The sequence below is a fragment of the Notothenia rossii genome (genome assembly GCF_949606895.1).
Source record: "Notothenia rossii genome assembly, chromosome: 1".
Lineage (NCBI taxonomy): Eukaryota > Metazoa > Chordata > Actinopteri > Perciformes > Nototheniidae > Notothenia > Notothenia rossii.
Genome location: NC_136912.1, coordinates 1,842,045 through 1,855,585, shown reverse-complemented (window position 1 = coordinate 1,855,585; position 13,541 = coordinate 1,842,045). Strand labels below are relative to the sequence as shown.

The 13,541-nt window shown below is 41.4% G+C and overlaps 1 protein-coding gene across 5 annotated transcripts; it reads right to left on the bottom strand.

Moving 5' to 3' along the window:
• Nucleotides 1-6,482: 6,482 nt before the first annotated feature.
• LOC307024911 (zinc finger protein 862-like) lies at nucleotides 6,483-10,574 on the bottom strand. 5 transcript variants are annotated; one of them, XM_079659401.1, is made up of 13 exons: nucleotides 10,214-10,574; nucleotides 9,884-9,963; nucleotides 9,557-9,719; nucleotides 9,370-9,453; nucleotides 8,853-9,289; nucleotides 8,600-8,775; nucleotides 8,331-8,500; nucleotides 7,982-8,220; nucleotides 7,637-7,894; nucleotides 7,344-7,553; nucleotides 7,037-7,267; nucleotides 6,768-6,920; nucleotides 6,483-6,708 (listed from the first exon to the last, which is right to left on the bottom strand). In XM_079659401.1, the coding sequence occupies exons 2-13, from the start codon at nucleotides 9,959-9,961 to the stop codon at nucleotides 6,532-6,534; spliced, it is 2,376 nt and encodes a 791-aa protein (XP_079515527.1). In that variant the 5' UTR covers nucleotides 9,962-9,963; nucleotides 10,214-10,574; the 3' UTR covers nucleotides 6,483-6,531. The 5 variants fall into 5 exon arrangements, with proteins under 5 accessions (XP_079515527.1, XP_079515528.1, XP_079515525.1 ...); XM_079659402.1 differs by lacking the exon at nucleotides 9,884-9,963 and having other exon boundaries at nucleotides 8,853-9,028; nucleotides 9,119-9,289; XM_079659399.1 differs by lacking the exon at nucleotides 9,884-9,963.
• Nucleotides 10,575-13,541: the final 2,967 nt, after the last annotated feature.

Genomic DNA, 13,541 nt, shown 5'->3' with positions numbered 1-13,541 from the left:
GCATTAAGACATACAGTACATAGGCTAAAACAAAACATCTAAAGATATAACCTTGCACTTTGATAAGTCTCGTGAACATTTTCACTATTTTGACATTTGTATAGATGAAAATTGAACTAAAGAAATAAATGGTAGATTAATCCATATTTAAAAATAGGTGTCAGCTGCTACACTAATTATAATAGTTATATTTCTTAATTAATTAATTAATTAATTAAGATAAGATATTACTGTATTGATCCCAATTTGGGAAATGTTTGTGTTGCAGCAGCATAGCAAGAAAAACAAAATATAAGTTATTATAAATATACAAAAGTATGTGAGGGATGGAATATTAAATTGAATATAAATGTCAAATGTACATGTGATTTTACGTCCAAAAGAAGCTATGGAGCAGAGAGTTCTCTGCCAGCCACAGGTGATTTGTTATTAGTTCAATATGTCAAACTGATTTCCCTGACTACAATCTTTAGTTACATGGTGAAACGTTATGCTGCTTGTACTAATTAGACTTATCATATAAGCCACACAGGTTTTAATAGGATGTATTTATTATCTTTACTTATGTTGCGGTCTTTTCAGCAGCGCCATCTCTAAAACGGCGATACAGTCACTACCCATCATTTACATTTCACCTTGACATGGACAAAAATGTAACATCAGCTTACCTCATGACACGAATCCAGACTCTCCTTTGGGAAACATTGGCCAGGAAACGATAGAACAAGCACGTTTCATGCGAAGACCTGTGGCTGCAACCCGGAGCAAAGCAACAAACCATGGCGTAGCTAACTAGTAGCGCTAGCTTTAGCTAACGTTAGCTAACGAAACGAGCTGCCGAGTAAAATTGGAAAACACTGGTAATTAATTATTCTATAATTTGTAAAATTACGGTGTTAAAAACGACAATTTCAAAAATACAGATTCGAATGGTCAGATATACAGATACTAAAGATAGGCATGTACTTGCTTTCAAGCAGAACACAGGGGAAAACAAACTTAGCGGGAGTGTTTACGTGTTCGGCGTAATTACGTACAACGGCCTCGACAATTTCTGTAGTCCTATTCAGCCACTCGGTAACAACCATCGTTTTTCAGACACGTAAACTCTTCAAAAATCACCAGTGGGGTCACTGCTGATGTATTTAATGTCGTAGAACAAAACGTGATTTATCTCTTACATTTGTGTCAACCACAGACCTTATTTCGAGCTATTTTCCAAAACCCTACGGAGAAAATGCATTGCTTTTTGAGGAAGGAACCGGAAGTGCTAAAAATGCTAACTTACTTCCGGGTTTTTGGACGCGTCACTGCGGTTCTCTATAGTAAGACCATTTTAGACCACTGACATAATGATAGTATATCATAATAATTCTAGTACATCCTTTCAAACAGATCTTTTTATTGAACATTCAACATTGCAAATGAAATGTGAAATAATATTAAAATATATAAATGATATATAATAAATAAAACAAATTAATTAAATTATAATAAATAAATTAAATCACACACAACCAAAACAATAAATTAAATAGACTCAGGCTGGAAAACAGAGTTCTCAATCCATCTATCTATCCATCTCTAGATAGATAGATAGATATATATAGATATATATATACAGTGCGGCAAAAAAGTATTTAGTCAGCCACCAATTGTGCAAGTTCTCCCACTTAAAAATATGAGAGAGGCCTGTAATTTTCATCCTAGGTATACCTCAAAATGAGAAAAAAAAATCCAGAAAATTACATTGTCTGATTTTTAAAGAATTGATTTGCAAATTATGGTGTAAAATAAGTAGGCTATTTGTTCACCTACAAACAAACAAGATTTCTGGCTCTCACAGACCTGTAACTTCTTCTTTAAGAGCCTCCTCTGTCCTCCACTTGTTAACTGTATTAATGGCACCTGTTTGAACTCGTTATCAGTATAAAAGACACCTGTCCACAACCTCAAACAGTCACACTCCAAACTCCACTATGGCCAAGACCAAAGAGCTGTCAAAAGACATCAGAAACAAAATTGTAGACCTGCACCAGGCTGGGAAGACTGAATCTGCAATAGGTAAGCAGCTTGGTGTGAAGAAATCAACTGTGGGAGCAATTATTAGAAAATGGAAGACATACAAGAACACTGATAATCTCCCTCGATCTGGGGCTCCACGCAAGATCTCACCCCGTGGGGTCAAAATGAGAAACAAGAACGGTGAGCAAAAATCCCAGAACCACACGGGGGGACCTAGTCAATGACCTGCAGAGAGCTGGGACCAAAGCAACAAAGGCTACCATCAGTAACACACTACGCCGCCAGGGACTCAAATCCTGCAGTGCCAGACGTGTCCCCTTGCTTAAGCCAGTACATGTCCAGGCCTGTCTGAAGTTTGCTAGAGAGCATTTAGATGATCCAGAAGAGGATTTGTAGAATGTCATATGGTCAGATGAAACTAAAATAGAACTTTTTGGTAAAAACTCAACTAGACGTGTTTGGAGGAGAAAGAATGCTGAGTTGCATCCAAAGAACACCTACTGTGAAACATTGGGGTGGAAACATCATGCTTTGGGGCTGTTGTTCTGCAAAGGGACCAGGACGACTGATCCGTGTAAAGGAAAGAATGAATGGGGCCATGTATCGTGAGATTTTGAGTGACAACCTCCTTCCATCAGCAAGGGCATTGAAGATGAAACGTGGCTGGGTCTTTCAGCATGACAATGATCCCAAACACACCGCCCGGGCAACGAAGGAGTGGCTTCGTAAGAAGCATTTCAAGGTCCTGGAGTGGCCTAGCCAGTCTCCAGATCTCAATCCCATAGAAAATCTTTGGAGGGAGTTGAAAGTCCGTGTTGCCCAGCGACAGCCCCAAAACATCACTGCTCCAGAGGAGATCTGCATGGAGGAATGGGCCAAAATACCAGCAACAGTGTGTGAAAACCTTGTGAAGACTTACAGAAAACGTTTGACCTCTGCCATTGCCAAAAAAGGGTATATAACAAAGTATTGAGATGACCATATATATTGACCAAATACTTATTTTCCACCATAATTTGCAAATAAATTCTTTAAAAATCAGACAATGTGATGTTCTGGATTTTCTTTTTCTTCTCATTTTGTCTTTCATAGTTGAGGTATACCTAGGATGAAAATTACAGGCCTCATCTTTTTAAGTGGGAGAACTTGCACAATTGGTGGCTGACTAAATACTTTTTTGCCCCACTGTATATATAAATATATATATATATATATATATATATATATAAATAAATCAATATGAGCACACATTGTCTCACAAGCAAAACAAATCTCCTTAAAACAACAGTCATGTGTACAGTCCACTGTCCATACAAAGGGCCAGATGCCTCAACAGGCCATATCCAAATCTGTTTTTCAAAGTTTTCGAGCAAGGAACACCAACAGGTTTGCATTGTCGGGCAAATGCATCTTTGATTGTAAACTGTCGGGAAGGTGGGGGCTCGCCATCTCCAGCTGCCGTGTTTGCTACCAGCTGGGAAAATGGAATGGAGTGGTTGTGTTTTAGGTGTAGTTTAAAATGCGTGGTATTGCCTGCTTTTGTCGCTACCTTTTTTAAACAAATGCGACTCACCGCCCGGCTCATTCAAGTCCGTAGGTTGACCTCGTTGATTTGGCTTGAATCCAAAATACTGCCACACCGGAGAATCGAGATGTGTAGGTTTTGTAACCAATTCCATTTCACTTTAAATTCCCCGCGAGTAAGTCACAGGTTGTCTCCCGCTTGTCGCTATATTATTAATTTGGCTGCTACGCTGCTGTACGTGCACACAGTGTCCTGACCTGGCTGTGTGTCAGCCCCGCCCCTCACAGCGCGCATGGCCGGCAGCCACAGCTCGTCTGGCAGCCACAGCGCTCCTAGCTAAAATGCTGGTCACATCCTTATGTAAACAAACACGCATGTAAACGGCAATTTATCGAGCTCAGAAAAGTTATCGAGTCCATTTTTATTTATCGTACGATAAGTCAATTTATCGATTATCGCGACAGGCCTAATTGTGCGTTGGTCTGTTGGTAATGCCTCGGGGTTCCGGTGGGCATGTAAACAAATGCATAATGCTGCGCTATACTTTGTGGCCTCACCCAGTTGCATAGCGACACTTATTGTTTAGGTGTCTTTTAATAAGCAGGTAGTCATATCATTAGCTAGGACTAGCTGGATCTGATCGATATGGACATAAACGCGAGTGAAGCCTAATCTGACGGGAGAGAGAGATCAGCTGCTGCTGACGAGTCGACACGCAGCTCTGCATGATCACATGCAGCGGTGAGCGGACAAACACACACTTCAGGTTAGAATATCACACGTAGCTATTTTAATGACCTCTCAAACTACCTAAACTAGTTATAGATATGTTTGGACGGTCGGTCGTTTCTCTCTTTCTCGAGCCCTGTATATATATAGATATATATATATATCTATATATATATATCTATATCTATATCTATATCTATATATCTAGATAGATAGATAGATAGATAGAACAGAGTACATCTCCTTGGGTGAGGCAGAGTCGGGTACCCACAACGTCACCTGTGGTGTCCCTCAAGGATCAGTTCTCGGCCCCACCCTTTTCACACTCTATATGCTCCCCCTTGGCTCTATCATCAGCCGACATGGAGTATCATTCCATTGTTACGCTGATGACACCCAATTGTACCTCAGGATCAACCCTACCTCCTCTGCAGCCCTGCCTTCACCCACACTCACTACCTGCCTGGAGGAGATACAGGCGTGGATGAAGCTAAACTTCCTGAAACTCAACAGCTCCAAGACCGAAGCCATTATAGTTGGCACCCCACATCAGGTTCGGTCATCCACCATCACGACCATCACCTTCTCCGGCCACGACATTACCCTCTCCTCAACAGTCACCAACTTGGGTGTGAAAATGGACGCCCATCTGACCTTTGAGGCCCACATTAAACAGCTGTGCAAAAACTCCTTCTATCACCTCAGGAACATCGCCAAACTCCGCCCCTCACTCACTCTGTTTGACGCGGAAAAGCTAGTCCACGCCTTTGTCTCCTCAAGGCTGGACTACTGCAATGCACTCCTCATCGGGATCCCTAAGAAAAGCATCCAGAGGCTCCAGTACATCCAGAACAGCGCTGCTAGGATCCTGATGAGGGTGTGCAAATATGATCATATCACCCCCATCCTGAAATCACTTCACTGGCTCCCCGTGGAATTGAGGATCGAATTCAAGGTCTCCGTCCTCACACACCAGTGTATCTATGGAACAGCCCCTCCATACCTCAAGGAACTCCTCACCCCCCTTACCTCCGTGCGGACCACCCGCTCTAGCAACTCAAACCTCCTCAAACCCCCGAGGACTAAGCTCCGTACCATGGGAGACCGGGCCTTCTGCTCGGCTGCCCCCAGTCTGTGGAACGCTCTCCCCGACCACATGAGAGCATCACAGACCGTGGAGGTTTTTAAAAAAGGCCTCAAAACCCACCTCTTCAATAGAGCCTTTCCCTAGACCTTTTATTTATTTATTATCACCCTTTTATCTTATTTTATTCTTTTTACTTATTTATTTTTATTTATTGCTTTTTATTCTTTTTACGATGTTAGCACTTCGGGATTTGAATGCAAATATGAAGTGCTTTATAAATTAAAGCCATTATTATTATTATTATTATTATATATATAGATATATCCAGGGGTGCACACAACTTTCTCAGTGAGGTACTCAGATGAGTACCTGGAGTCAGTGTTTGGTACTCCAACTTCCGGCTCCCCTCAAAGTTCCCATGAAGCCCTCTGTATCGCGAATGTCAGCGGGTGGGGGTGCTAGTGGAGTATGATGAAGCCCTCTGTATCGCGAATGTCAACGGGGGGGGGGGGGTAGTAGTAGAGTGCAGAGCTTCGTGACCACAGAGCGTGTGAACGTTGTGATCAGCTGTTTTAGCGCGGTGCTGCTGTACAGGCCGACGTTGACAGCAGCCCTGTCTGTGCACACGGAGACCAACTCCGTCGTCCGATGATCTAACCGCCTTCTGGAAAAGCTTCACATATACATCGGTACGCAAATGCGCTTTGTGACACAAGTGACGGTACGCATTGCAGATTGTTGCCGCGCATGCGTACCTGCGTACCACTTATGTGCACCCCTGGATATATCTATATATATATATATATTAGGGTTGCACCGAATGGGAAATTCTTGGCCGAAACCGATACCGAAAATAGGAAACAGTTGGCCGAATGCCGAAAGGCCGAAAATGATTAATAGATATATATATATATATATATATATATATATATATATATATATATATATATATATATATATATATATATATATATATATATATATATACAGTGTTTCCCACAGATCTGAAATATACTTGGGGGGGAAGGTGCCAGGGGGGGGGCTGCGAGCGGAGCGCGGTGCGGGCGGACCGCGGGGCGGGCTTTGTGATGTGCAACACATGTGACAAACAACAAGTTTTAACAACATGTTTATTCATTAACTTTACATTACTGTATGGCAATATTCATTTTGTACAAAGATGGCACTGTTTGTCAGAGCACTTAATCCGTCTGGGTTTGTTGAAGAACAGCTCCAACGCCTGTGTGTATGGGAACGCCTCTGGTGCTGGTCCACTGACTGCTATCCGCATACATGCAGCCAGGTGCTCCCCTTTCAGTCGGTTTCTCATGTCAGTTTTCACCTGTAAAACAGACAGTTTGTTTTAAATGAACTATACAGAATGACATGCAAGACACGTACCCTGTTCATCGTAGAAAAATCCCTCTCGCAGTTTACACTGGAGACAGGGATGACCAACCCCACTGAAGAGAGAAGGCTGAGGTTTGGGTATATTTCTGCCCATTCGTCCTTATCACTGGCCAGGAGCTGCATGATCTCAGCTTGTGTCTTGTCCTTCAGAGATTAGCCAAGGCAGGGCAAATGAGTATACAGTATAATTGAAACATTTACAGATGTCAAAACAAGCAATTCTAACCGTCAAGTTCATATTAATTTAAGTATTTACCAACCTTAAATGTTCCTTCAAGAACATGCTGCTTGTAGGAGGTCCACTCTTGGATAACTGTGGCATCCTGCCCTGGGATGAATTTGTTGGCAAGGGTCTGCAACATTGAAATGTTGGTTACATCATTTGAGGTAACTGCCTTTGGACCCAGGACACTGAAGGCCCCCAGCACTTCAATATGCTGGAACCTGCTCTCGATGTTGCTCTCCAGGCTGCAGATGTAAGGTTTGAGGACCTGGAATGATATTATACATTTTTCAGTTCAAGGAAAATAAATATTGGAATGTAAAAGTAAGAAGGGATGTATTTACATCTCTGACAAATCTGGCCCACATATCTTCCCGGGGGCGCTCCAGAATTCCGTGTCCCCTCCTGATCCTCTCCTCCTCTCCGGCAATGCTAAACGCCCCAAGTCCACCTGGATTGTCCAAGTCTTGGTGTAGGCGAGCAAGGAACGTTCCGGGGAGTGGGGTCTCGCCTGCCTCCAGAATTCTCCTCAGAGTAACAAGTGTGACTGGCACCTAAATGTGGAAAAAGACAACAATATAATAGGATGGATAATGCAAATAACTGGGAGCATCAAATGCATTTCTTTGTAATCTACCTGCTCCTTTATGTGGAGAAAGTTCACATCAGCTCTCTGAAACACCTTGGACAGCATTGCAATGTGGGGCAGCACATCTGCCTGAAGGTAGAGGGCAGCCACAAAGCGGTATGTGGCACAGAAGGTGTATAGACCTTTGGCCACTGGGCACTTCCTTGTGCTCGCTTCTTCCGCCAGAGCAGCCAGCACAGCTGGAAGGTTCCTCTGGAGGTTTTGAACGGCTAGGTGCTGCGATAGCCACCTTGTATCTTTCACCTCCTAACAACAAGTAGAAACACTGGTAAGTAAAATATATGTAAATAATATGACACCACAATAGTATTATGAAAATAGGTGAAAACACACCTTGACTTTCAAGTCGTTCAGACCAAGAGTGGTAGCGGCAGCACTCAGTGTGGCTGACCTATTTGCACTATTTCTGAAGAATAGGTGCAGTTCCTGCAGGTGGTTCCTGAAGTGTGCCATATACCTGACAGCATTTGAGGCATCTTTGCATGCCAGTGCTAGTCTGTGAGCAGCACACGCTACAGAAACCAGCTTTGGAAAACTGTCTGTGAGCTGCTTTGCCACTCCATTCAGACGGCCTAAGTTTAAGAATTAAATGCAGTGTTGAGGGCGTCATTTTGTTTCCTTTAATAACAGCTGACAATACACATTTCACACAATCCATTAGATTTAACAATAAACTCCATACCCGTCATCACTGCTGCACCGTCTGTCCCGAGTCCGTAGAGCCTGTCTACCGGGAGATCCTTCTTCTGTAGTACACTCTTGATGGCAGCAACAACGCTGTCAGCTTTCCCATCTTCCAGAGTTACCAGGTCAAGGAAGTGGTTGAAAACATAACTCTCTTTATCCAGGTGTCTAAAATAAAAATGTATAGGTTTTCACACATATTAATAAATATTAAGTTTAACTAGGCCTTTATTTAAATGCACATCATTCCTTTAAAAAATACCCCACCTAACATGTAAATCCAGCTGGCGGTTTACAGATACATCTGTGGTTTCATCAACCTCTAGGCTGATTGCTTGAGATGACCTTATCTCTTCCAAAATAGGCGACTCTACTATCTCTGCAAGGATCTCCAGCATTTCATCCACTATTCTGTGTGATTGATAATTGTTTCTTTGATCCACCTGAGAAAAAGAGATCATTTAACATTTAGCTGGTTAAAGTTCTTAGTTTCACAAGCATCATTTTGTACTAGGTTTACCTTCAGCTTTTCAAAGTAATCACAACCCAAAAGCTGAGCTAAACTTAAGAGCCTAGGGTAGTTGGTGTGGTGAGCAATCTCGTTCTTTACTAGCCAGTAAAGACATTTGAATCCACCTATGATGGCCTCATGCTCCATAATAACTGTGGGCTCAAAAGCCTGCATCACTGAGTAGCCTAGACCAAGGGCAAAGACATAATTCATTATATGAGCCAAACATGGTTGATAGGTTGCAGAAATTAGCTTTACATAAAAAAATGATATACCTGATGCAAGTGAGACCTGATGCTTTACACTATATTGATGAGGCTCTGAGGAGATGTGGCGCTCGATATAATCCTTGCGGAAAACAAGAATCCCAACTTCTATGAAAGCCCGTTTTAAGGGGCCTTTCTTTATTGGAGGCTTGTGTAGCCTGCAGATTCGGCAAAACATTCCTTTTTAAAAAGAAAAACGTGTTAATTCTTACAAAAAATAAGTTTTATTACAAATATGAACTTACAAATGCCATTCATACCATGCTGGGTGAGGTAGAGCCAATTCTTGAACTGTGGCATTTTGAGCCAATCAGGGTTCCATCCTGAGTGGCGATGCTTGGAATCTGAAAATAATGCATTGGTATTACTGCATTTAAATGGTAGAGTTCTCCTTGCTATTATACTGTGTCTGTGTCTGTGGTGCTTGGAACTGTGCTGCTTGTTCACCTGCACCTGCTTGTACCACACTGGGACCTGCTGCTGCTTGTATCACACTGGGACCTGCACCTGCTTCTACACTGAGACCTGCTGCTGCTTCTACCACACTGGGACCTGCTGCCTCTCCCTCAGTACTCTGACTAGTTGTGCCAGCATCTTCACTGACCACCGGCTAGAATTGAAAACAAGCTTGAATCTAGTTTGGTCTCTGCATTGCAACTCACTGTTGACTGAAATTGTATAATTTCAGGTCAAATGAACCGACATATATCATTATTGAGACTTATGCATTTATTATTGCCATTGCAAGCAAAATGCTAACATTGGCTAAGTTACCTGTGGTCTCTCCTCCTGTCCTCGTCTCTCCTCCTCATCCTCACGCCGTATTCTCTTAAAATATTTTTGAATACTCATATCTGAGGAGTAATGCAGGGGGAACAGTCTGACCTTAGCTAAAGTTAATCTGTGTCCTTCTAACTGGCATAGCCCGAAGAGAAAACGAATTATAATCTTTTTTATATTTAATTTAGCACACGTAACTTGCACGCAGCAAAGTAGGCCTGGTTACGTTAAATACACTCTTAGTTGCCACTAACTTCAAATAATTCGAATCTCCTACCAAAGTCAGAAAACAACAACACAATAAGGAGAAAATAGTTACTTTACCTTAGTGTCCGCGTCTTCTAAATTAACGTCGTCTTCTCCGTTTCTCGTTTCCCTCCACGCGATGGCAGCACGAACAGGAGGTGTCGAGCGAGGGATCATACACTAGTTAATCGATCGCAGAGCGAACAGGGGGGGATTATTGTCCCCTAGTTAATCAACCGCAGAGCGAACAGGCACAGGAGACGTAGAGCGAGGGCTCATTGTCCATTAGTTAATCACTCGCAGATGGCGTCGCTCGCGGACGGATACAAAAAATAAAAAAAGGTCCGAAATATACTTGGGCGGGCCTTAATATACCTGGGCGGCCCGCCCAAGTATTAACATTGTGTGGGAAACACTGATATATATATATATATATTGTATACATTTTTTACCAATGTTGTTCAGCTACCTGATTATGGAAAAAGACATGATTATGGCAAAACTTAACTTAAATAATAATCACTATTATGGGTCCATAACACATTTATTCAGCACTTCTGAATGTATACAGTACATTAATTCCAAGTCAAGTGCATTTTCTTTTCTCTGTAGGATAACTACAACAAAGTGCATTCAGAACAAAGCCAAGGTACTTTAAAACTACATAAACATCTAGGCCAGTAGGCCTACAACAAAATAGTGTAAATAAAGACTAACAGCCAGGCCTTCAACAACAACAAATGCACCTATAAGTGCATGCATACAAATGTGCAAACTGGATAAATCCACATGAATGTAACTATTTACAAATGAAATTACAATTCAATTTCAAGAATCTGTAAATAAGGCTGTCTGTCCTCATAAGCAAAGTAGTAAACATTGTATAAAGATACATAAAGTGAAAACTGGATACAAAATCCACAATCAATTACAAATTAAATTACAATTTCAAGAATCTGCAAATAAGGTGGTCTGTCCTCATGAGCAATGTAAACAACATTGTATCATTTAGATACCGAAAGTACAATATATTGAACACTGTGCTGCTGTCATTTCCCCCTAATGATAACCTGAGATGGTGAATTATAACTCACAATGAAAATTGTTCAGGAAAGTGGGTATAGAGTAGACATGTAGAACTAGATAAGCTTATGATAAGCCAGCCTTGTCTACTTATTAAGGAAAAGTGGGAGGTTCTTTTAATGAACAGTAGCTTCTCTGCTTTATCAGCCATAAGTCTGTTCCTCTTCTCATCAAGCACATGAGAGGCAGCGCTGAACAGTCTCTCGCTGTCAGTGCTTGTGATTTGATCTTACTCCGCATATTTGTCCGGGTGTTTTTGATTTCAAGTGGTGGAGTAATCCCGAAGTGGTGAAAGTCTTTGCCTCTTTCTCTGATATTTTTAAATATCTCCAAGCGCCAGACATGTTGGCTGTGAGCCAGCCGCGAGCATGGTCGCGCACCGTGCTTGTCGCCGCGTTTTGATTACGTCATCACAACAACACGTTAGCTTACCAACGTAACCCTGTTCCCTGACATTCGGTGATAATTTTTCGGTGCTAAAAGGAAAGGGCCTTTTTAACCATTTTCGGCCGATAATTGTCGGCGGCCGAATATTCGGTGCATCCCTAATACATATATATATATATATATATATATATATATATATATATATATATATATATATATATATATATATATATATATATATATATATATATATATATATACATACATACATATATACATACACAGAATATATATTTTGAGAGAGATACAATAGCATTAGACGTAGTCGAAAGTGTGGACACATCTTCTCATTCGAAGTTTTTTACTTATTTAAATTGGTTCTGCTTTGTAGATTTATACTGAAGACATCAAAACTATAAAATAACACATTAACTAGAATTATCTAGTAAACAAAGAAGTGTTAAAAAATCCAGAATATGATTTATATTTTGCTGCTACTGCAGAATGCTGTGGTAGCCATGCTGGTTAAGGGTGCCTTGAATTCTGAATAAATCACCAACAGTGACACCAGCAATGCCCCCCCCCCCCCACCACCCCACCACCATCTCACCTCCTCCTCCATGCTTCACGGTGGGAACCACTCATGCAGAAACCATCCGCTCACCTTCTCACAAAGACACGGAGGTTGGAACCAAAAATCTCTCATTTGGAACCATCAGACCAAAGTACAGATTTCCACTGGCCTAATGTCCAATCCTTGTGTTTCCTCATATTCTTGATTTTTTAACACTTTTTTGTTAACTAGATAATTCCATATGTGTTCTTCCATAGTTTTAATGTCTTCAGTATTAATCTACAAAGTAGAAACAAATTAAAATAAACACAAACAATTGAATGAGAAGGTGTCTAAACTTTTGACTGGTACTGTATATAAAAAAACACACATATTTTAATATTTAGCAGGTTCCCTCATCTATAATCATTTATACAAGTGCAACTTTGAACATGTACCACAGTAAAATGCAACATACGAAAGAATCAAGAAACATCATAAATTAAACACTGACAGGGAACATTTTACTGCACCATCATTACTGTTACATAAGAAGGTGCCGTCAAATGTTCTGATGATACTTGCATACTTTTACTGAAATAAGGTTTGAATGCAGGATTTTAATTTGTAACAGAGTATTTTCATTCTATACTGTAGGCGTACTGTATCTGTGAACGATCCCAAATACAATTCCTTGTATATTGCAGCTAGTGCTACGCCAGAAGAAAAAAACCTTTCATTTTCAAAGGGGCTGGGCTACATAAGGTGAATTGAGACAACAAAAATACATATTAAGTGGGACAAAGAAAGATAATGTGAAAATATAAAAACAAAGGCATTAATTAGGGTTGAAAAATGTCTCCCATTGTAATGGTGATTAGATTTGTAAATGCTAACACTTAACAGTTTGTTCTGACTGTGTGTTTCCTGTTTCCTGCAGACGTCCAGCAGCTGGTGGTGGTTAAAGAAGAGCTTCTCCCTGACCAGCAGGAGTGGAGCACCAGTCTGGACCAGGAGGACCCAGAGCCCCCCCCACACATTAAGCAGGAACAGGAGGAACTCGGGGTCAGTGAGGAGGTGGAGGAGGCTGAGATCACCAAGTCCACTTTCACTCCTGACCCTGTGAAGAGTGAAGATGATAAAGAGAAACCTCAGTCCTCTCAGCCTCATCAAAGACAAACTGAACACCTGGAAACAGAAGCTGATGGAGATGACTGTCGAGGACCAGAACCAGCCAGGAACTCGGATCCAGAGAGCAGTTTACAACTAAAGACTAAGGACGACACTGGAGACTCTTCTGAACCTGACACTGGAGACTCTTCTGAACCTGACACGGAAGACTCTTCTGAGCCTGAACCTGGAGACTCTTCTGAACCTGACACG